Here is a 23,342-nt window from a genome sequence, read left to right as displayed (position 1 = left end):
ACCGAGTTCACTGAGGTCTATTAGTGTTCAGCACCTTTGAAAATCAGCCCAACAGGGGAAAAAAAACTAAATAAATGTCTTAAATGATAGCACTGTCTGCAAATCATTATTTACCACAAATATTTATTAATAAATAATATATTTATAACTATTATTTATTTTAATAAATAAACAATTATTTAACAACCAAATATTCTTCTGTTAAATTGCTATACAGAAACCCTTGCCTACACATAATCACCTTTGACATTAAATGTTCCTGTGGTTTCTCTTTTTCTCTGATGTCTGTGTCCAAGAATCCAGACAGCTGTGTAAGGAGCTCTTCATACTTTCTGCGGATTTTAGAAACTTGAGTCGTGCTTTCTTTGCATTCATTCAAATTTTTACTAATCGGACAGAAAAGAAAACCACACATCAGGATGAATGTTCTCTGAAACAGAATTCTAGGCAAAAGACATTATCTCAAGATTATTGCTAGCTTCTGCATACCACAAAATGAATATTAAAAGTTACATATAAATCTCTATATCTGTTCATACATATAACTTTTATTTCCTTAAGTGTAAACATTTCTTCATCTTTGCTTTTGATTAGCACTTCAAAGAATCTTCTATGATCCCAACCTCATTCTCAGCACAATATCTCAATAAAACACAAGATCTAGGTGATGTTAATAAACAGTGCTCTCAAGATACTGAAAAATGGAGGCTGCAAGCAAAAGCTTAGAAAAATTAAGGGAGAAGAGAGTGGTAAAATTCTAGTAAAATATGCTAAAAGCACTTCACATCCTCTCTCTAATGAAGCTAATAGTGCTGATGAACAAATTCTGGGGAAAGAGAAGTATAGGACTGGACTAATAGAAGCATAGGACATCAGTACAAGTACCTGCAAAGTGTTTACCAGCAGAGATGGGAGACAGAACTTTGCTGTAATACAGTCTTCTGCAGTGTAACACTACCCATGAAAGGGATAGATTAAAAAAGAAAATATTAAGGGACTACCACAAAAGTATGAAGGCAGCTTTTTATCATCAATTTCATCAATTTCAGAAGGCACCTTTCATGCAGATACATACCCACGTGAAACATCTGTCATCAGCCCTACCAGAAGTTTGTGAACGTTTTATAAGAACAAACAACCAGAGCAGTCAGTTTAACTCATTAGCATAAATGTGGTTACAACCCTCCCATTGCCAGGGACAAAGACAAGCCCAGCAAACAAGCATTGCCACAGTCTGCACAGGTAGCAAATACATAGATTCAAATCTTGCTCACGATGCTGCAATGCTGAGCATCACTTCTGAAAAGCTACAAAGGAACAGATTAACAAAAATAGCCAACCAAATAAAGCTCAAAATGACCATTAGTATAATCCAAGTATCAATTCCAATACCTTTCAGATAACACCCATAAGAGAGGTACTTAGTGGTAGAGTGGCAAGAGACAAAACTGCTGAGCGTTCTCACAAAGATTTGAATACTAGAATAAAATGAAACATGAGGTAGCACCAAACATCTGTCTAGAGGAAATATTTTATTAAAACTCATTTGCTTATTAGAGCATATAACTATTCTCAGTTTTCAAGGTGGGCACGTTAGTAATTTCTGGACTCATTCTTTTTCATTTTTGATTTCTTTCCCTCCAGGCAACAGAGCATCACTCCATAATCAAAAAGCAGCATGAGACTCTTATAGGAAACACACAATGAGTGCAAACACATGCATTAAATGGTTATAAATCACTAAGCAAAAGAGATGGTCCATGAAAAAATTTAAAATGTTGCCTTAGGAGGGAGATTAGCACAGCTGTCAACACTGCAAAGTGGAAGAGAGCAGAAAAATAACAGAGAATGATGGAAAACCTTAATTACTGCTCTGGACAAGACAAGGGTATTTCCATGTGCTACTGCACAGCACACAGCACAAACCAAAAGAACTCTGCCTTCTGCAGCAGGCACTGGCCTTCAAGAAACAAGTGCTTTACAGCTTCCTCACCTCCAGGCACTTCCCTCTCCTCTATAGCCCCAGCAAAATTAAGCTGTGGGATGGTTACTGAGCTGCTGTCCTGAGGAGGGATATATCAGAAGTGAAAAGGCATGAGGCTCCAGACATGTCGTACATACATGCCTATATGTATGAGATTGACCATCAACCCTGCAAACTGTTCTGTGGCTCTGAAAAATGAAGGCACACCACACACAGAACTATACCTGCTAAAAATAAACAACCTGAAGTACAAAGCATGTACTTGGCAACTCTGCAAATAACATAATTACCTCCAGTGGGGCCATAAAGGTCTAAGCACCTAGAAAATAGGCAATCAGGTACAAAAAAGTAGAATGCAGCTCTTTCACAGTTTTGCTAGCTCTTCAGAACTAATGAGCAAAGAGAAGGGGAGGAAAAAAAGGGAAAAAAAAAAAAAAGCTTTTCACAGTTCAAGCTCTAAAAATACCTTGGCAATAGACATGTTGAGTAGAAAAGCATCCTTTTCAATCAGAGACGTGTACATCTTGGAAACTAGTCAGAAAATTCATTACACATTTTTTACTATATCCCTAGGTATAGAATGTAAATGTGCATTTCATGCCTTTCTCTTACCTTTTATTAGTGGTTTTCAGTGAAAATCTTTCTCAAATACCTAATATAGGACTAGTCATGTGCCACGTACTACTAAGGTGCCCAGACTAAGCGACTAAAGCTCATTAAGTGACACATGTAGCCATTAGCTGAGGATGAGAAAAAGCTTTGAAAGCATACACTGTAGGCTCATGACCAATCCAACACGTTTGTTCCTTCCAAAAAGAGCAGATTCAACTTCCCTTTGTCCCTCCCCTTTTACCAGCACTCTAGTGGTACTCTCCATGCACACAGTGAACCAGACCTGGGACTGGTAGAGCTGGAAATTAAGCTTTTTATTTTGCTCACTTCTGTCTTGAAGCAGTTCCCTGGTCCCAATCACTACACAGCAACACAAACAGAAGTGCTGACACAAGCGTCATGGGCAAAACAGAGCAGCCAGGACTGCACTGGGAGTGACAGCACAGTTTTATGCTACATAAAATTGATCATATCACTGCAACAATAGGCGAGTATGATACTAGTATTTTGGCAGTTTTCTCCCAGTGTGTTAGGCAAACAGGATAGGAGCATTTTCTTCCTTTTTTTCTTCTTTATTTTTTCTCCCAGAAGTAGCTTTTCAAAGAATCTTAACAATCATTATGTCAGAGACTGTCATGTTGTCTATGTTGCTAGGATACATAATATACTTTTTGGCTTAACTATCTCCTCACTTACTTTTGGATCGTATCTAAAATCTTTGGTGGTCAACATCAGCACTCTCCAGACAGGGCTTTTTGCAAATCAGCTGGTAATAGACAAGTACACTGCAATGGATTTCTCTAAATGTTAAAATAACTTAATTATCCACTCCTAATGCACAAAGCCTGGAAGAGCTGTGTGAAATAGCGAGTTGGGAAATACAGACATCTGGTAAACACTCACCTTGCTCTTAACTAGACTGTATTGAGAGAGACATGGATATTGCCTTGTAATGGTGGAAAAAGATCCATTACAACAGTCTACAAGGTGTCTATTAATATAACATGACTGATTCTGGAATTTTAGAATTCAGAATATTTTCACACCAATCAATTTTATTTGTGATCAACATTGCTATCAGTCTCCATCCCACAGACCTGAAATACTAGCAGTTAGGCAGAACTGATAGATTAGTACTCTGACACACTACGCTGACAGTATAGTTAATGATACTGTCTTTTAATAAGTTTTGTGGAATCAGTATGCACATTAAGAAAAACAACCAAAACCCAAACAAACCCCACACAGCAATCCTCCAGAAGAAAGCACAAGAAAACTCAGAGAAAGCTAGCATTTCTGAAAGCTGCACAAACATTAACCAAACATGAACATGCTTCCCTCAGGATGCTACTAACTAGGAACTATACCATATTTTCTGATTATACTGCTCCTAACAGACAGCTTTACACTAAGGAAGAAATTCACTTGACACTGGAATTCCAGTTCCAGCCATGACACAGAAGAGGGGAAAAGAGACCAGAGTGGTGCAGCAGCACAGTCACTCACTATCGCATGGCCCATGAAGCATGTCAGGTGACAGGTAGATGTCTGCAAAAGATGCCACATGATAAGGACAGACCAGGGCACTAGACCATAGCTGCAGGTACTGCCTATCACAAGTGTGCTATGAAAGACACAAGGCTTGCCTCAGTGCCGTACATGGAAATACCTGAATGAGGAAACCATACCTATCATTTCTACTGTGTTCAAACAGCCCTCTGTGCTCCTTTTTTGTAAACAATGAGGTTACACCAAGCTGACTCATATCATCATTTCTCCTCTGAAGGACAAAACTTTCAAAACCTGATTTATGAGCTAACTCAAACCAAAACTCAAATTTCAATACCTTCCACATAGACACTGCGGTTGTGCAAGGCATTGTAACAAAATTCAGATCTGCAATAAAGTCTGTCCACCAATGTATATTTCTGTGTTGACAACTGTATCATTCTGTCACCCCGAACAAAAATTGTTTCTCGTCTCACATGAATCTTACTTAAGTTTGGCATTTAGCTCATGAAGCTCCTCCTTCAGTTCCCAGTTTTCCTTAGATGCCACCTGAGCTGTCAGCTCAGCCTGGTTTTTAGAAGTGGTGAGCACACATGCCTCTTCCTCCATCTCCTGAATTCGAGTTTGCAAAGACAGGAGGCGAGACATGTGTCTAGCATTGTTTTCCTTGTAGCTTTCAGCTTCCGCCTTCAGCTCTTGAAAAGAGGCTTCTTTGGAGACCATTCTGGACTTGAGTTCAAGAAGCTATAGATAGAAAAGGAAAAAATCAATTAAAAAAAAAAAAGGAAGAATAATTTTGCCCAGGCTGAAATATATGACTGCACTACATGTATAGCAATGTGACAAGAAACACGTTTTGGAACAAAAGACTCAGAGTCTTCTATCATGCAAGACTGAGTGGAGGGTACAAAATTTTATTTTCGTATAACTAGCAAAAAGCAAGAAAAAGGTTTTTAAAAACAAAATCTGCTGTTGTGTAATACATACAACTTTTCAAGGTAATCTCTTACAGGAAGATAAATTTATTTACAAAATCAGAATTTAGCAAAACTCCACCTTAAGTTCTGCTGCACAACCTTAACTCGCCTCCCTTACGCATCTGCATTACAGTACAGTTACTAACACCACTATTCCCTCTTTTGTCTGCCTCCTCCCTGCCTCTAGTTCTGGTGCACAATTCCACAGATGGTCTATAGCTGCAGGGAGTTGTAACAGCATAGTATCCTGTTGTGTAAGAGTGAACCCTTTTGATGATTTGCAGCATATTCAGAGGCAAAGACATTTTTGGAGAGTTGTGCTGTAGGCAACCTCTTCTCATCTTATGCAAATAGTTATTTTTTGGTCTGATAATCCAATCAAATGTAGCTGGATTTACAGAGAAACAACAAGAGAGCCTTTTAAGGAAGGATGGGAGGAGGAACATCACTGCCAAATATCAAGGACCTGTTCCAGAGGTGATGCTAGAGCTTCCCAACAGTTCATGGAGTTCAGTCGTTTTTCTTTACATTCCCCTCTCTCTTTTAGTTCAAAATGTTGTTTTCAATTGAACTATTTCTGCTACAAGCCTCTCTAAAAGACTGAGCCTGAAGCAGACACACCAGGCACATAAAATTTCAGTGTGTTTTATTTTGTTAAAAGGAAGAAGTAATTTAAAGTGGCTTTTTTTGTCACAAGAAGTGTTAAGGCATGTTTCAGCTTTCCTGACAATTCCAATTATAAGCAGCAAGATGCAATCCAAAACATTTATCTCCTACTACATAAAATTAACAGGCAAATAAGTAAGCCACATGAACTGCTGATTATGATGTGCTAGGTCTTTTAACTTGTGGCAAACATTTTAAGGCAATAAATATTTAAAACGTTAAGCTGCAATTCAGGACCTCAGGAAATCCACTGCTCTGTCAGAGGCTTCCAATGCAACCAAACCCAAGATACTCAGAGAAATTCCAGGAGGCTGGTGAGCCAGCTGAATGGTGACTGCCTTGGAAAAGAGAGGTCCTGCTTCTCCTGCTCCAAGCCATGCATGCCTGTCCTTTCCCTTGCACCAGCTCTGGTGTTTCTCTGACATCTCCAAAAACAATGTAACTAACGCAGCTGACAGAGAAGAATTCACTTTCTACAATGGAGCATGAGGAAAGAGAGCTGGCCACATCCCAGAGAAAAGGCTAACACTGAGGAGTCAGGTAGGAGGATCACTTTTGCAGCAGCAGCGTAGTCTCTGATGACCTTCCCCTGCAAGCACTGGTTTATCAGACACTTCGGAGCTGACAAAGCAGCAATGATTTTAAGAAAAGCAGCTCTCCTTTTTTCTAGGCTCCTGGGCTTCGTTTCCATACTCCACCCTCTTCTTTGTGCTAGCAGAAGCACTTACATGGCTACAAGGTGAAACAAGATTGGGAAACCGATCTGGCTAAAAAAAAACCCAGAAGGAAAAGCTTTATTTTTCAATTGCATCAGTCCCCAACAAAACCATTCACCATAAAGCTACACATACATCTGTGCCAGCAGAAGGGATGGAGTAGTGTGGGGAAGGAAATGAGCAGCTGAAGGAACAATAGGATTGCTTTGCTTGGCAGCTGGACCAAGCTATGGTAGCTTAAAGGGGTCATAACCTTAAAATTACTCTGTGGTTCAACTCCCCATCTGCAAAATATGATATTTTTTCCTCTGTGGTCAGTTCCAATAGCAGAAAAAGCAAGAATAATCCCATATCATCAGTTTTACAGAGCACTCAGCAGAACAAGGCTCTGACCTCAGCTGGGTCAGGGAGGTCTTTATTAACAAGAGCATGAACAGCTGCTTTCTTGACTGTGCTTTTGCAAGCACAGTGCTGAAAGAATCTATAAATCAGTCAGTCATGCTGGCAATAAAGCCATTCAACATTTCCAGTAATAAATTCTTTCTATGAGAACATGAGATTCTGGCTTTTTAAAATTGAAGTTTAAAGTACCGATCCTGCATAGCCATTAAATGTAGGGGAACTCAGCGGTAATTTCAGTATCAACTGGTCAAATTCAAGCTCAGCTGATGGACATTTATCCCTGTATTTCTGGCCATATACTGTATTAACAATTCATTCTCTTATAATACTACATGTTCTTCCTGTTTCCCATATTCAGCTATCCACAATTAAATAAATCTTATTTCATTGATAGAGCCTTTTTTAATGTTTAGATGCTATGCAAGTATATCACAAAGCACTTTACAATGTGCAAAAGAAATACATTTTTGTAAAATGTACATGTGTTTAAACAACTGGTTGGATGAACATTCACAAGTTTCTATCAAATTTTATGTATTTATGTATATTCATGAATATACACACCCAAATCTACATATGTAAATAAGTGTAAGCATTTCATATCTCCTAAATGAAAATTCAACTCAATTTTAATACTGATCACTGCCTGCATTGCTGAATTGGATCAAATCAACCTCAGCCAGTCATATGTTAAATAAATAAATAAATTAATTACATGTGAAAATACAGAAACTCTAAAAATTCTCCTCTCTCCTGAGAACACCATCTGCACAGCAGAAACAGAAGAAAAGGATGTGTGCATGCTCTTCAGCCTCTCTAGTTACAATCAATTTCATTAGTTCAAACACAACTTCACTGGTGATAAAAGCAAAGCAAATGCGTGGAGCTGTAACTTGGATAGTGGGGAAATGGGTGAGGATGGGCTGCTATATCTTAACTCATCAGCAACAACAGGAGGACATCTATCAGAACTTTCATAGAACCACGATTTAGAAATATCAACATTCAGGTTTAATTTAAAACAATAGCATTTAGATGATGATGATAAAAAGCTAGATTGCTTCAAATCTTTCAAATATAAACTCACACTCAGTCCTTGAACACAGAAGCAAGCTGAATAAAGCGCACATGGAAATTCTAAGAATATTACGTGAAACAGAAGTTTTGTATCAAAAGCAAAAAGCTTTGGACTTTCTTCAAGCTTTCTATTCTCTGCATGAAGTGACTACAGGGAATCTTCAGGTTTGGAGAAGGATTTGGAAGTATTTTTAAATATACCTCTGACTGAGCACAATCATACTTCACTGAAAGTGCTGCAAGTTCACTTTGAGCAGTTTCAGCTGCAGCTCGATACTGATTCATCTGCTCTCTGGTGACAGGAATATTCAAAAGAACATGATCATATGATTCCTGGGAAGACAGCATAAAAAAAACCAAACATTAGACAACACATTTTTTGAACATTTTTGCTTTAGTCCTTTTTTCTTTGATTAAGCTGCTCAACATGCATTCTACAACATGTTATTCCCAGAGTAACTGACCCTTACTAAAAAATAGGATAAACAGTCACTTTCATCAGTCATCACTTTCATCTGCAAGTTCAGCTACCAACACCAGTGCTAACATATATAGGCACGTAAGATATTCCCCCTCAACAATCCCATGGCCTCCCACTGTTTTCAGCTCAGAGTATTTCCAGCAATTTCTATGTATTTAGCAACATTCAAAAGGTCCCTCTTCTACAAATTTACCCAGTCACTCCTTCAGCCCATGTAAACTTTAACCCAAAGGGAGTCCTCAGTGTCTCTTACACAAAGAACCACTTTGGTTTTTAGAATTCAGTTACATTGCATGCCCCCTCATTTTTCTTCTGGAAGAAATGGGGAGGGAAAAAAGCAATTGATATCAATCTTCTCTGTGCCACTCATAATTTTGCAATTTCTATCATATGTCACCCTCCATGGTCTCTCTACCAAGTTGAAGAGGCCAAGACCATTCAGACACTCCCTCTTGCTCCTCAAAGTCACTTTTTGGCTTGCCCATTTGTACTTTTGTTTCTAACCAGCTAAGGCTAAATGTCCTTTCAAACTTCTTCACTTGGACATGACATAACTTCAGCTTTCTGAATGATGCTTTCTCATGCCCAGCAATCACCTTATGACTGACTTTCACCCTTTTTCAAGCCCTTCTGGTAGAGGGCAAGCACTGGTTCTGTACTTCTAGCATAACCTCCTTCACACCACTTGTACAACTCTTTTAGCTGTGCCTTTTAGACTATAGTAAGCTTTCTCATTTTTGTGTGCTTCTGCTCTTCTACAGTAAAGCAGAAATGTGTTGGATTTCTTGGCCTTTGTTACTTAAATCTTTCAATATGAAAATTCAGACCTAAGGTCTTGATAGGAGTTTCATTAGACAGAACTTTTTTTCAGTTGATAGTGACTACAAAATAATGAAATATAAAAATAACATCTTCAGAACAGAACTTTGTTTAGGTGATGCTGGCAGCACACATGGCAGAAGACAGAACATGAGATTTTTTTGTTCCATCAGGTCCCACACAGGACTGAAACAAAACTGCAATCCTAGAGCTTTAGATACACATTACAACATGCAAATCTCCCCCCAGCTAATGACTGCTGCTAAAAAAAGATATTCCAGTGGAGACGGAGACAACACTTCATGCTTTTTACATCAGCCTTGGTTTCCAGGCTGAAATAAATTACAAGTTCAGCTTGTATCACCCATGCTAAATAGAAAAAAATTAACAGCTTTCTAAATAGGTGAACAGCTAGTAAATTAAGACTTTACCAAGAAACATGCACAGAAATTCCTGGGGACTAAGGCAAAAATTACTAGTCTGGACTGTAGCAGAAGATAAATTACCTCATATTAGTTTCTATAATACTGTCAACCCTTTTCTTTCATCTTTCTTCAGTGAGCTAGTACACACCGGATTAGACCCATCAAGTTTAATCATATCCGTCTCCCCCCAAGAAGACGCTCAGCTGTGCTCTTTCAGGAAGGAGTTGCCCCTCTCATCAAACCAGACTGATACATGTAGCACAGCTCAGGGCCACGTACAACATAGCACACAATCTCCAAGATAAAAAGGGCTGCTAATTTTCTCAAAACTTTATCACCATTCTGAGGGAGTGAGGGAAGGCATGTGCCATCTCTTTGCTACTTTGTCTTCCTTTTTGCTTCACTCCACTTTTTTTTCCACTTTGTACAACTGTGTGAAATTCTTTGATGTAGAGAGGGTTTTTTTCATTCTGTAGGACAGCAGGGCTCCAAAACCATGGATGGAGCTTGAAACATTAAAACTGTGTGTCTTATTTATGTATGTTATTATATTTATATTACTGTATTGACATATGCTTTCTTTTACTTCTCTAAAAAAACACAACCACTTATGACTTCACAGAAAGAAAGAATATATCTCAAAACTGATGAAATAAAAACATTTCTAAGCATCAGTGAAGAAAGAAGCCCTGTTCAGCAGCAATAATGAACATAAGAAAACCCTTTACAGCTGGAACTTCTGAAACCTACATTTATCACACAAATCTAGATTTTAAAATGACGACTCTACTACTTTACTACTTTAAAGAGACAGATACACATCCAGAACAATTTAAAAGACATTTAAATGAAGCCAGGTGCAAAACTCAATGGGAATTACCATACTACTCATTTACAGTCTTAGTGAGATTTACAGAAACAGATCTCTGCATCCTCCAGTGCCTTAGTAAACACAAAGCTCATCATATATGGTGACACCATGCTAGGGTAGTTGGTATGATTATCATACTTCTAGCAGGGAATATGCATGCTTTAATATTTAAGTAAATAGTTTCCTTTGTTTTTCCAGCAGCCATTCACAAATCTGAGCATTAATCATACTATAACAATAAAATTAATTTGGGGTGACTACTATCAGGGTAAAATTTGTAATGCAGATGTGGCACTTATGTATCTCTGGAAAAAATCAGTTTTGTAATGTTTCATGAGTACTATGTAGTTTATACTGATTACTGTTAAGAAAATGGAATTAATAAAGTGTTATAAGAGGCAGTAGACAGGAGAAGCCTTAATATATTATCACTCAATCAGCACTAAATAGTCTAGGGTTTGGGTGTCTCTCCCATTCATGCTAACTTTTTTGATCCCTTTCCACTTACCTGCAAGAAAATAAATTTTCATTTCACTTCAAATGCTAAACAGAGCTTAAACCTATATTTACAATACTTAAGACTAGTATCTACTTGCAACTTTGGCTTTATTAGCAATAGGTGTTCTTTAGATCAACAACATAAGGTCATTATTGTGGGGGTTTTGTTTTTTTTTTACCAAATAACTGCTTTCACCTCCCTGGAATCTGTCCTGTAGTTGGCAAACTTCACCTGATTCAGAAAAAACAGCACTTCAACAACATTCAGTAGTGTTATACCTCACCATGTACTTTGATGCTGGCCAACCATTCAGATCACTCCCATTCTGCTTTTGTCAGCTTTTCCTCTGTTCCCTGCTACATTTCTCATTGCAACCCTGGCAAATGCTGCTACCACTGCCACTGCCCTTCCCCCCCCCCCCCAAAAAAAAAAAAAACAAACCCAAAAAACCAACAACAACCTTATATTTTTTAAAATCTCTATTGAAACAGAAAGCCCTCAGTAAGTATTTAAGTAAGCACTGAGCACCACCCTGAGTAACTTGCCAATGCATTGCCTCTTGCCCATAGTAGATGGACACTACTCAGGGCAAGGATTTTTTCCCATTTCCAAAGCACCTAAGCACGCTGGGGTTGGCATACGAAAAACAATGATTCACAAACCTTTGTTGACTCCATTCTTCTTTTGCGTCTAGAGAACAAACAGGGGGAGAAGGGAAGAGAGGTTGAAAATTAAATAGATTTGCAATATGATAACACATGACATTAATTTTTCACAGACCTGCTTCACTAAACTCTGTCAGGTACCTCAGCAAAGTAGGGCATAAAAGCAGAATGCTATGGGAAAGTTTCTCTAGTCACCTAGGAGCACTGATGGCCTCCACAGTATTCAAAAGCACATCTAACTAAAACACACATCTTTGACTTCTCTAGGTTACATTCACTGGTTCAGCTGCACAGTCACACTTTGTGTAGTGATCACTTCCTTTTGCCGCTGCTTTTCACGTGCTCCAAGTTTTTATTTCATGTCTCCTTTTATCCCTCAGCTCTCATTTACACTGATAATTATTTTTTTAAAAATCTGAGCAATAAGCACATGATACATCTTAACTGAACTACAACTTTTTTTCTCTTCAGGTGTTAAGATGACTAGTGGGCCCTTTTTACGTACCTCTTTATATGGGACTTAATACACTAGTTGGACTCAGCGGGCTATTCAATAATTTCTACAAATACCAGTGTCATAACAGTTCATATTCTGAAAACAAACAAAATGAGATATCATGAATCTGTAATACGTCTTCCTAAGACAAATTAAGATTCATGGCTGTATACATGCATAAAACTTGTTCTAATTTTTGAAAATATGATGCAGCAACACAGTTTATTATTATTATTCAATGCAGCAACACAGTTTGTTAATATTATTTGCTGCAGCCAGAATGAAGATAACATCCAACATGTAGTACTGAGAAGAACGTGCAGTTGAAAAATTTCCAAGCAGAATTTCTCTCTCTAAGAAATCACAAGCAAATGTTAGTCCCCAGATTTGCTATTGGATCTATGGTAGGCTAAGGTGCCCTTCAGGACAATGGGGATCAAAAGGAATTATTTGTTTATGGGCTAAACTGCTGAAAAAAAGGAGCTTACCCATTACGTTTTGATTGTAACTATTCTAACTTCAGCTAGAATCTTAGTATTAAGTTTGTTGCCATGCGTAACCTAACTAGATTAATTTTCTGATTAAACAATCAAAACATGTTCTACAAGGCCATGTTCAAAATTGTCTTGTACAAACTGATCTAAAATAAAAGAAGATTCTATTTCAGCATGCTGGGAATATTTTATTTTAGTTTATTTTACAAAATAATTTATCATAGTATAAAGACAGACAAGTTTTAGCATATACCTCTTCATAAAATTTGAAGGATTAAAAGCAAATCGTATGCAAGTTACGTGAAAATCAGGCACTGGGCAACTTTTAGAGAATTCATTTCTGAGTGAAATGGAGGGAAGGCAGGTAGGTAGCACTTGGCTACTGCAGATTTTTCTTAGTAGCGCCAGCCAGCCAGCACGTGTGTTGCTTCAAAATAGCCACACCAGCTACACACAATGAGCGTGAGAAGGGTGAGCCACTATTACAGAGCGAGTCAGATTTCATTAACACATGTGAAAACAGACTAAAATGAACTGGAGTCACTTAGGGGAAAAACACTGTTTACAAATTAACCACTTTCTATGTACATTTTGGGTAAAGTTGACTTCTTTCTAGATAATGCTTTGCCTAATTTGCCTAACAGATCTCAAAATATTTGTATTGTTAATGCTTTATTAACATAAATCAAACTTTGTAAGTTACATTTCAAAGCTATATCTGTTCTGTCAGTTTCTCTTTCACATTATGAAATGCCAAAATACCCAATCACTTTTGCTCGCTTCCTGCTCAGCGAAGTCCTCTTCCCCCTCTCTGATTTCTGCCTGTAACTAGGCCCGACTTACTGCTCGCAGTTTGTGTGTGCAGTTCTGAAAAATTCTTTATTTGTTGCTGTTACATGCCTAAGGAGGTTTCATGTATTAGTAGTGTACTGTTCCAGAAACAGATAAAACTAAGTGCTCCCAACAGCTCAAAAAATTACCAAAGAGATTTTCTAAATTCCTTTCAGAAGGGTACTGCTTTGCTCTGCCCTCCTCCCTTTGCAGTAATCATTAAAAGGTATTATTGAAAGATAAAAATCACTCTCTGGTATTGTTCGTCTACTGAAGAGGCCAATTTCAAGCTTGACTAATGGGCTTAAATGCAAGTTTAATGACTATCAAAATTTTAGTCTTACCCTCTACTACTACAAGCAGCAGTTAAAGTGTTTTCATCTTTCATTTTCCTCTCTGTTAGCATGAGGTGAATTTGCATCTAAACATAATAAAGGCATTTAATGTGATGAAAGACAACAGTTATTTTAAGGGAATTACATAGACGTATCACCTACCAAATGTATTAATTAACATGTTTTTTGTTTTACTTCGTTCTTTGCCTATATGGCTACATTAACGAATTTGGATCTCCCCTGACACTTTATCTCACAGCTTTTTTGAAATGAGTAACAAGAAGGAGTTGGTGTGTTTAATATCAAAATAATAAAAAGGGTAACTGCTAAGGCAAAATTTGGGAGAAAAATGTGACAAAATTAAGCACTTATGCAGGGATTTTTGCAAACCACTTGCTGTTCTACTGTTTCTACTTTATCAGTGCTGAATAGAGTTAAGTAACGTTTTTAGGGAATAGCTGAAGTGAGAGAGTTAAAAAACAGACCACCACGCAATGCCAACACTTGCAGTTTTCCTACAACACCTTCTATACTTTACTACAATGAAAGGCAAATATTTTAGATATATTTAAGTGTGTTGGTATATACACAATTAAGACAGACCAGTGCTATAGTGTGTTTTGCTAATTATAACCCACAACTTATAAATATCTAGTTACTAATGTGCTTCTGAGTCACAAAAGTAACGTTGACAAACCATTTGACTTCAGGTTGGGTAGGTTGTGGAGCAGATTACTGTCAACTCTGTAACTAAGCAGCACTAACAATAATTTAGTAATTGGGTCCAAACTGTTCAATTTAATATGCAGGCAGCTGATTTTGCTATGACAGTCTACAAAAATTCTGTATTTTTTGTCTCAGAACAATGTAGCACAATTAGAAAATTGATGTTTAATTTTTATGGATATACTTAGCTATTCATGCACTGATAAATTGTCTATCCTTTGAAATACGAAACTGTTACAAGTTTTCTACTATATCTTTAGTAAAAGAGTTTGATCCTTCAAAGCAACATCCTCAAGCATCTCCTTTAAATTCACATCAAAGCCAGCAAACCTGTTTCAAAGTAAGAAGCAAAGAAGAAATTCTTAGATAACTATAAATTCCTACTGCATGAAAGATACTCCCTTCTGCAACACTTAATAAGAAAAAAGTTTTGCCCTTGAAATTGTGAAGATAAGCTGTAACCATCAGCCAAAGCTCACTGAGCTACAACCGAGTCTACCGCCAGGTACAGCTCTGCGGCTGCAGAAGCTGTTTTTCCTAAAAAAAGCGAAATTAAATTTTAAATTGAAACGATAACTTGCAAGGCGGCTTTCCAGCCAGACTCAGCCTCAGTCAGCTCCCACGGAACAGCCGGCAGAAAGCTGTTGGGAGACCGAGGGGGAGGGAGCTGGAGATTTTCCCAAAGTCAGGGCTTCGTTCTCTGATAGGGAACTGCGAAAAACCACCCCAGACACATCAAAACCCTCTTCCACCCCGCCTGCCTTCCCCGCCGCCACCGCCCGCCCTGCCCTGCGCCGGACGGCGGGGCGCGCCAGCCGCGGGGCTCTCAGGGGAGCCCGGGGGCGCCGTGCAGCGGCCCAGCCCGCCAGGCCCGGCCGCCGGGGCCGCCCTCCCCCGCGCCGGGCCGCCTGCCCCCTCGTTCTTCCCCGGGGACGCGGTGCCAGGGCGGGCCGCGGCCGACCGCCCGCCCGCAGGCACCGCCGCCGCCCCCGCAGGACCGAGCCGCCCCCCCCGCGGAGCGGTACCTCCGCCGCGCTGCCGCCCGCTCAGCCGGCCGGGGACCCGCCGCTGCCGGCCCTGCCGCCGCTCAAGGCGGCCGCCGCGGTGCCGCCGTCCCCCTGGCAACGCGGAGCGGGCGGCGCCCTTCTCCGCCCGGGCGGGCCGGCCGCGGGGCTTCCAGCGGGGGGCGGCAGCGGGGCCTCCTGCTGGGGGAGGCGGGGGGCAGCGCTGGTCGCCCGGAGGGGAGCGCGGTGCCCACAGGAACGTTTTTCCCACATCAGACAGACATGACACAACAAAACTCCACAGACCTGAGAAAACTGCCTCAAAACTTCCCTCAAAAACGTCAGAACAGCGGCCGGCAGAGTAGAAATGCGCACAGCAGCGCGTTCCTGCTTGGGCCGCGCTTCCCCCTTCCCTCTCGCAGCCCGCGAAGCAGCCCTGGTCACCGCAACGGGGCCTCGGCCTCCTTGCCTCCCTTCCAAACACCGCAGATAAACATGGGGAGAGAGGAACCGCAGCTGGCAGAAAAAGAACATTAAACCCTCAGGCGTACCGGTGCTGCACACTGCTTTGCAGGCCCTGTGAGAGCTGCTCGGCCACCTGCCCCGGTGCCGCCGGCGACAAGCGCCATCTCGCACCGCTTCCGCACTCACCCACAAGTCAGGAAGCATCTCACCTTTCTTGGGAACACTGACTTATTCATGTTTTCCAGAGAACAAAATGGAAAAACTGGGGCTAGTTTCGGGGGGGGGGGGGGGGGGGGGGGGGCGGTCCTGTCTGTGTGCCTGATGCCATTTCACTGCTCCTGCCAAGGGCAGGGAAGACCCCTGCCCAAGCCGAGGGGCGCCGGTGTGGCTCATCACCCTACTTCAAGTGCTACATTGCTTAAAACACAGAGCTAGACTATGCCATCCCTCGGCTGAAATCTGCCAGTCAGCTCATACAGGAGGGGAAAAAAAATGGCTTCATGCAAGGAAGCCGGGCTGGCAGAGACAGGGCAGCAGGGCCGGCAGGAGCCACCTGCCTCCCCTCAGCAAACACCTGGGGAACGGCACAGTTGCCATCAGTGCATGAGGTGATGACAGTTACCTGGTGGCGTGTTTCCAGTTCATCCTCACAGGCAAAGGGTGAGCTAACAGCAACACAGGGTGGCACGGGGGTACATAAAATGTATTACAAAAACCAGGGGGGACTTGCTCCTTGCTGTGGCGGACCGTCTACATGAACACTCTCTCTCAGTGTTGCTGTGGTAGAGCGAAACCAGTAAGGTGTTTCTGAATCAAAATTATCCAGGGCTGCCAGAGCGGATGGGGTGCAGAGAAGGTAGCTGTGAGCAGCGTGTGAGACATCCCCTGAACCCAGTGACTGCAGCCTGGGAGGACGGACCCTCGTTCTGCAGTGCTGAACTCTCAAAGGAGCCAGGCAAGAAAGCGGCGAGAAGAGCAGGGACCTTGGCAGGAGGGGAGCTGTGCACCCAGGCTGCCTCCGTACGGCTCAAAAATACCCAGAGAATCCCTAGTCCCAGATAAAATGCATTCAGTTAACGAGCCAAAGTGTATCCCAAAGTGGTACAAATTTCAATTTACACAAAGCCTTAATATTTTTATGATTTCCTGATCTCCCCCCTCCCTTCTATGTCTCCAACTGTTCTACTATGTGAGGTACCTAAAAATGCTGCTGGCTAGGGAGCCCAATCAAAAGGTTTTATAATTTCAAACGTGGTGGATCAAAGCTGCTACCACCACACGGTGCAAAATGCCAATCCAGCATTCTACAATTCAAATCTATTTGACAGGTTAAATTTGCAGTGGTGGTCTTACATAAAGCCGACCTAAATCTGGCATAAGTTTTAATGTTCTCTGTAAATTTGGACAAAAATAACATCCTGTATTTGTACAGTATCTGACTACAGCCTAACCTGTCCCACTAATGGAGTAGCATGCAGATGCAGGATTAAATGATTGTGAAACTTTGTCCTAACTTGCTCAAGCATGTGCTTGAGTGCACTTCCCCATCACTAGTCCTGCAGTGCCACAGCTGGTTCAAGAGCTATACTTCAGCCACTTCTATGCCCTTGGCGATGGGGAGAGAACACTTACGCAGCTGTATCTTACTGCAGATCTACAAAGTTATTTGGCTTTAAAAAAACCCCAATGAATCTGATGAACTGTAGCAAGAGTAACAAAAGAGGCAAGAAAAAAAGGATGAAGAAAAGCAGAAAAAAGAATGGGTCAGTTTGAGGGGGTGCAATATCCACTCCTCAAGCTACAACTAAGAAGAAAGTATCTTATTACAGGATGACACACTTTAAAATGCTTTAGGCTTGTTTACTAAATACTACAGGTAGAGTTCTCAAAAAGACCCCATGTTTCTTTTTTCTTAACAGTGGCAGGAAATAACGACCTAGGAAAGATTACTTCACAATTTTTAGTTAAAATAATTTCAAGGAGTCCTTTTCATGAATCAGATTCTTCATGTTGTGTTAGAGAAAATACATGGATGGGATGTTAGCCTTTTTGAGCAAAGAATGATGCAGAATCTCTTGAACGTATGTACCTAGTAAAGTCACCGTAATTTTTAAATCAGAAAATAATTTTAAAAATTACTACAATCTTTCACTTCTGTGAAAGAGCTCAGTGTTGAGGAATTATGCTAAAACTGATCTAGGATATGAAACCCCAATTCCAGTGCCTGTTACACTCAAAAATCTAACAATTGAGATAGTTTTGCAGGTTCCTAAATATCTGCTCCTAATTAGATTTTCTGTAAGTAAATGAGAACGGACATATCAAAATAATTTCCAAGCTAAAAGTCACATGATGATGTGGATAGCTTGCTCCTCACTCAGTGAAGGAGACATCCTTTGTATCTTGTGGGATATGGATGGATGGAGAGCAATTGTTCTGAGGACCCCAAACAGTTCCATGTTTCTGGACGCTTGACCCAGAGATTCCCTAGCAAGTGACACAAGTCAGCTTAGATTGTCTTTCAAAGCATGTAGCATGCCACAGGCTAAAATGACATGTCAGTATCTGTATTTTGCTAGCAAATCAGTTTGTGGACTTCTGAGAACTTAATAAAAAGAAAACTGAAATAAGTAACATTAGAGCCCCACTTATGTGATATGTACAGATGCACAGACATTGTAAGAGACTGACCTGATGTAAGAGAGAGGTCCCTGCAGCACTATTTCCTCAAGAAAGAATTCACAAAGGTCTCAGAGCCAAACTCATTCTTAAGAATGGAATTCTTAACTCCTTAATGAGATCTTATTTTTATTATTTGAATTGCTTTTAAATATTTTTGTTAAAGAAATCAAAAACACTACCAAAAAATGCATCTTTTGGCACTGTATTTTTAAACCAATTTCAAAAGAACCAAGTGCAATCACAGTGTTCAAGCATGCAGACAATTTTTTAACAATTTTTTTTCCAAGTTCTTAACAAATCTCAAGCAAATCTGACAGAGGTTAAGTCAGAATGATGCTGAATTTCCTGCAAATATTGTGAAACACAGACAGCCAAGCACAGAATGAACTCTGAGATGCCCCAATTGTATGCAAAGCCTGCAGTACAGGTCTGTGTATTATTACAACCTGTACTGAAGTTCATTTGTTGATTTGGTTTGGGGGGGTTTGTTATTATTTTTTTTCAAAATGCCTCATCAGAAAATGAGACAAACTACTACAGGTGTTTTTGTTCAGGTACTCATGGGACAGAATCCAGGGGAAAAATAAACTTTTGCTTCATTAATTCTAGTGTTCACAGATCTTGTAATTTAAATACATCATAACAATTGATTAAAAGACTGAATAAAAGCATTTAATATTAGCTTTGAAAACAAAATTTCTTTTTTTACTAACACTATCAAAAAAGCTGTTATTAACCTTAATCCATTGACATCAACACAGTATTGAGAAAGTAAAGTATTTGTGTTTTATCATGCACACAAATTTGAAATTATTTCCTGAATGCATATACGCATTTCAGACACCTATTACCTAAGAGCAGCTGTAGCCGAGAGAAAAGTATTGTACACTAGCAACATTTAAAAAAGATGAAATTTATTTCTCCATAAGAGAATCAGGGGAAATTTAGTCCACAGGATTTCATTATCTACAAATTTAGCTAGAATAACTAAAACAGCCACATTTTCTCATATTCTTTGCATGAAAGTCATGGGCATAACTTGCCAAGGTTCACATTTGCTTGCCTTCCAGAAAGTATCAACTCCAAAAGCACAGAATGTCCCAACACCAAGCTGTGCTCCTCCTCCACCCCCTCAAATCACTAATATCACATCATGTGGTAAAGAAAGTTTTCTTGAAGTGTGTCTTATTCTCAGCTTACCTACTTCAAAAATAATAAAGAAGTCAAGACAGGACTTACTCTCATTTCTTTTTTGCCAGCTGACACAGAAGTCTGGCTCCTGACCAGTGACAGACAATTTGATGTAGAGATCCTAAACATATGGCTGAAAATACAACTTCCGTCAACAAAGGGAGATAACTGCCTCCCTGGAGGTAACTTCGTAACACATTTACAGACTTCGAGGTGGGAAAGGTATTAATCCAATTGTATTATCAGGAAAAAATAGGCTCATATGGGAAACTGGAGAGACGGTATCATGAACTTATCAAGATGTGTAAGTTGTATGTGTGTAAATTGTGTCTGTTACCAGTTACTACTGTAAATCTCATAGTGGACAAGCTTAAGCCTGAGTGCAGCAGTTTCTCTGCCTAACCAACACGGGAGTCCCTTTTTTCCCCTGAAACTTCGAGTTTAACACTGTCCTCATCCTAAGTCAATTTGCACAGCTCAGCTAAACCAATGGAGACATCTTGTGGGGTCAGTAAATCTTCTGGTAAGAGATAAATCAGCTGGTTTTACAACCCTGGAATCCCCCACGGGGACAAAGAGAAGTAGTAAAAATGCAATATGCCTGCATATGGTGGAACTAATCAGACTTGGGAAAGAAGTGAGATTTTAACACAGAATCTGTTTAGGCATGATTCCTCCCATTTCAGGCCTTGATGCCAAAATGGCACTGAGTAACTGCTCAGAGACTAATTTTGTCTTTAAGCAGCAAAGGTATTTATTTCGTGCAACGTCGGGGAGCTAGCCGATTCGCACCGGACAAACTAGCTCCAAAGTTTTCAGGGAAAAGTTAGGTATTTTCTACAGTTTTTGTGAGAGGTTACACAACATCTTTACATACATATATATATATATATAATATACATAAGGTATATTTTGACACCCAATCATTCCATTCACAATAGGTGGGATCTAGGTGGAGTAGACCTTTCAATTTTCTTTGTTCAGCTTATCTTCCTCAGGTGCCCACCTTATCTTTTCTAATTATTCAGAGTACATTCCTTTCTCAACACAAAGAGAGCATCACCCAGGGCACTGTACCAAACTCATCCTGACTAATGTATTATTTTTGAGACCTTGTTCTGTTTCAGTCTGAGGAAGTCGTTTCCCATCTGTCAGGGAAAAAGAAGTCACTTCTGGAGAGGTTTTACTCAAGATCTCCTATGCAGCAAAAAAACAGTTTAGCCTGCCCACGAGCAGATATTTAATATCTTTGGATGACAAAACAGTAACCAAACATTTTTATGATAGCATTGCTAGATGCCTTCTTATCTTGTAAGGGCAGAATAACCATGGACTAAAACCAAAAAGTTCAATTCTGAAACACAAGGCAAACAGAAATAATGAAAATGCTAAGCTTCATGGTGTAAAAACACTGTACTTACTCTTTCAAAATAATATATCCTCAAGTTTTAGAAATTAGTCAAACTTTTTTACTTGTACATTCAAGTGTTATATCCAAAGCAAAAGCTACATTTTAGTGAGGGAGAAACAAGATGAGTGCTAAGATAATGTCCATATAAGCAAATATTTGGTTAAAAATTATTTATGCACAGACATATCTCTATCTCTGTGTGGAGACAAAGGAGAGGACACAGAATAAAACACTTTGCACAGCTGCTTTCCAGCTCAGGACATCAGCAGTAAGTGCACAACATTAAACAAAAGCAAAGGCAAAAAAATCCGTTGAATGATACTTGCAGCTATTGAAACACAAGTATGGTAACAAAAAAAAAAAAATCCAGACAATTTATGACAAATTACTTTCTTCGAAAATCTAAGAGTTCCTTCTTCAAAAGCTGCTGATGACAATATTAGGTGGTTTTCAGTTTGGGGAAGTTAAACCAGATATAAAGGCTTTGAAAGTCTAAACTCCATTAATGCAGTTATTTTGGAAATTCTCTGTATGTGGAACTTACGTTTCCACATATGTATGGAAACTCCCTGATTTGCGCTGGGCAACTTGCTCCTGCTAATGTCCCATCTGGATCTAAGAATCCAGAAAAGTAGCAGCAAAGCTTCTAAGGGCCAAATCTAATGCCCCTGATGCAGTCAAAGCTGCATATCCAACACATCCCAAAGGCATCCCAGTGTAGCTCTAGTTCAGGACTGCTTGAAAGCAAGAACATGGCCGATTACGTAGAAATAGGGATACTTTTTAATTCATGTAAAGATACCAGAGCTCTCACAGCAAGTTGTAGGCCCTTCTCTGCATGGAGGAATTTGAACTTTATCCATCTCCTAATTCCCTAACCTTAGGCCATGGGGACACCTACTCCCTGGGCTGAAATAGGGCCATTAGGCACGTAACACAAGAGTCACCAGACAGGAGGAAGAGCAGGTGAAGGATGGATCCTTCAGCTAGCTAAAAGGGAGTCACTCCTGGACCCTAAGCCTTTTTCCAGAGTTGTTTTGTATTTTACATAGACCCTAGACCAAAATAATAATTATAGATGTATATAAGCCATCTAGGAGTAGAACCCAGTACATTTCCTAATCTATGACAGCCAGTTTTCTTGGGAAGTGGCAGATAACCTATTTCAGGCCATGAATGGCTGTTAAAAGCCAGGTCTCATTTTCCTGAACAACTTTTCTATACACACCATTGAAGGAAAGCATGGATTCACCAGCTTGCAGGTCCTTCTCTGCTGTGTTATTTTAATACACACAAGCATTTTAAAGATTGAGCCTTGCTCAGCTATTTCAAGGAATCTCTGTGTGATTACCTCTAACCCAGTACTCACTACATTAACAGGTAACAGGGCAGAAACCCTTTCTCTGCAGGTACCTGAACTTCAGGGGTGAGATGCTCCTGCACCTGGTGTCGGGGTTAAGCAGCACTGCACTGACGACACAGGGTTTCTGTACAGCCACTTCCATACAGGGAACAGGAGGCCTGGACGCCTTCCGCCTCCCATCATCAGTGTGCCCAGGTATCAGGCACTGTATCTCCACATTCGGTAACAACCAAGTCCTCCTTTAAAATTAATCACTGAATGATATACCACAATTGCAGGCAAAACTCAGTGTGAAATGCACATGGAAAGATGCACCTAATGGTATCATCAGACCCTTTATCAATTACAGTCACTTAGAAAGCATCAGTCTTACCATGATAGTACCACAGTAATCAGGTAGCTAACATTAAGGAAGCAAACAAAAAAGCCCGTAATATATACCTTGATATATCTTACCTTATTCTGCTCAGCTCTTAATCTTTTACTTCATTAAAGACTTGGAAGAAGTAAGTGGAATACTAAGAAAGATAAAAGAAATTCCTAAAAACATGAAAATTGTTGTTCACAGTAAGTTTGAAAGACTATGATTATTTAGCTTACTGAAAAGTGATAAACCAAAAGCAGCCTACAAGCACTGAATA

At 40.0% G+C, this 23,342-nt stretch overlaps 1 protein-coding gene across 4 annotated transcripts in view; it reads right to left on the bottom strand.

Annotated features, from left to right (window-relative positions):
- CCDC170 (coiled-coil domain containing 170) overlaps positions 1-15,730 on the bottom strand; it is a 47,103-nt gene extending 31,373 nt beyond the window's left edge. For 2 of the 4 annotated variants that reach the window (XR_008733018.1, XM_055714985.1), the window contains exons 1-5: positions 15,611-15,729; positions 11,701-11,728; positions 8,145-8,276; positions 4,593-4,849; positions 242-386 (exon numbers count right to left, since the gene is read on the bottom strand). Coding sequence is in view for 2 of the 4 variants with exons in the window: in XM_055714985.1 (XP_055570960.1) it covers positions 242-386; positions 4,593-4,849; positions 8,145-8,276; positions 11,701-11,715 (549 nt within the window). In the remaining 2 variants the exon portion in view is untranslated. Of the gene's footprint in view, positions 1-241; positions 387-4,592; positions 4,850-8,144; positions 8,277-11,700; positions 11,729-15,610 lie in introns of all 4 variants that reach the window. The other 2 variants (XR_008733017.1, XM_055714986.1) reach the window with 2 other exon arrangements.
- Between the last annotated feature and the right edge of the window lie 7,612 nt (positions 15,731-23,342).

Source organism: Falco cherrug, chromosome 6 (genome assembly GCF_023634085.1).
Source record: "Falco cherrug isolate bFalChe1 chromosome 6, bFalChe1.pri, whole genome shotgun sequence".
Classification (NCBI taxonomy): Eukaryota; Metazoa; Chordata; class Aves; order Falconiformes; family Falconidae; genus Falco; species Falco cherrug.
The sequence above is the reverse complement of the archived record's forward strand: the minus strand, read 5'-3'. Positions and strand labels throughout refer to the sequence as shown.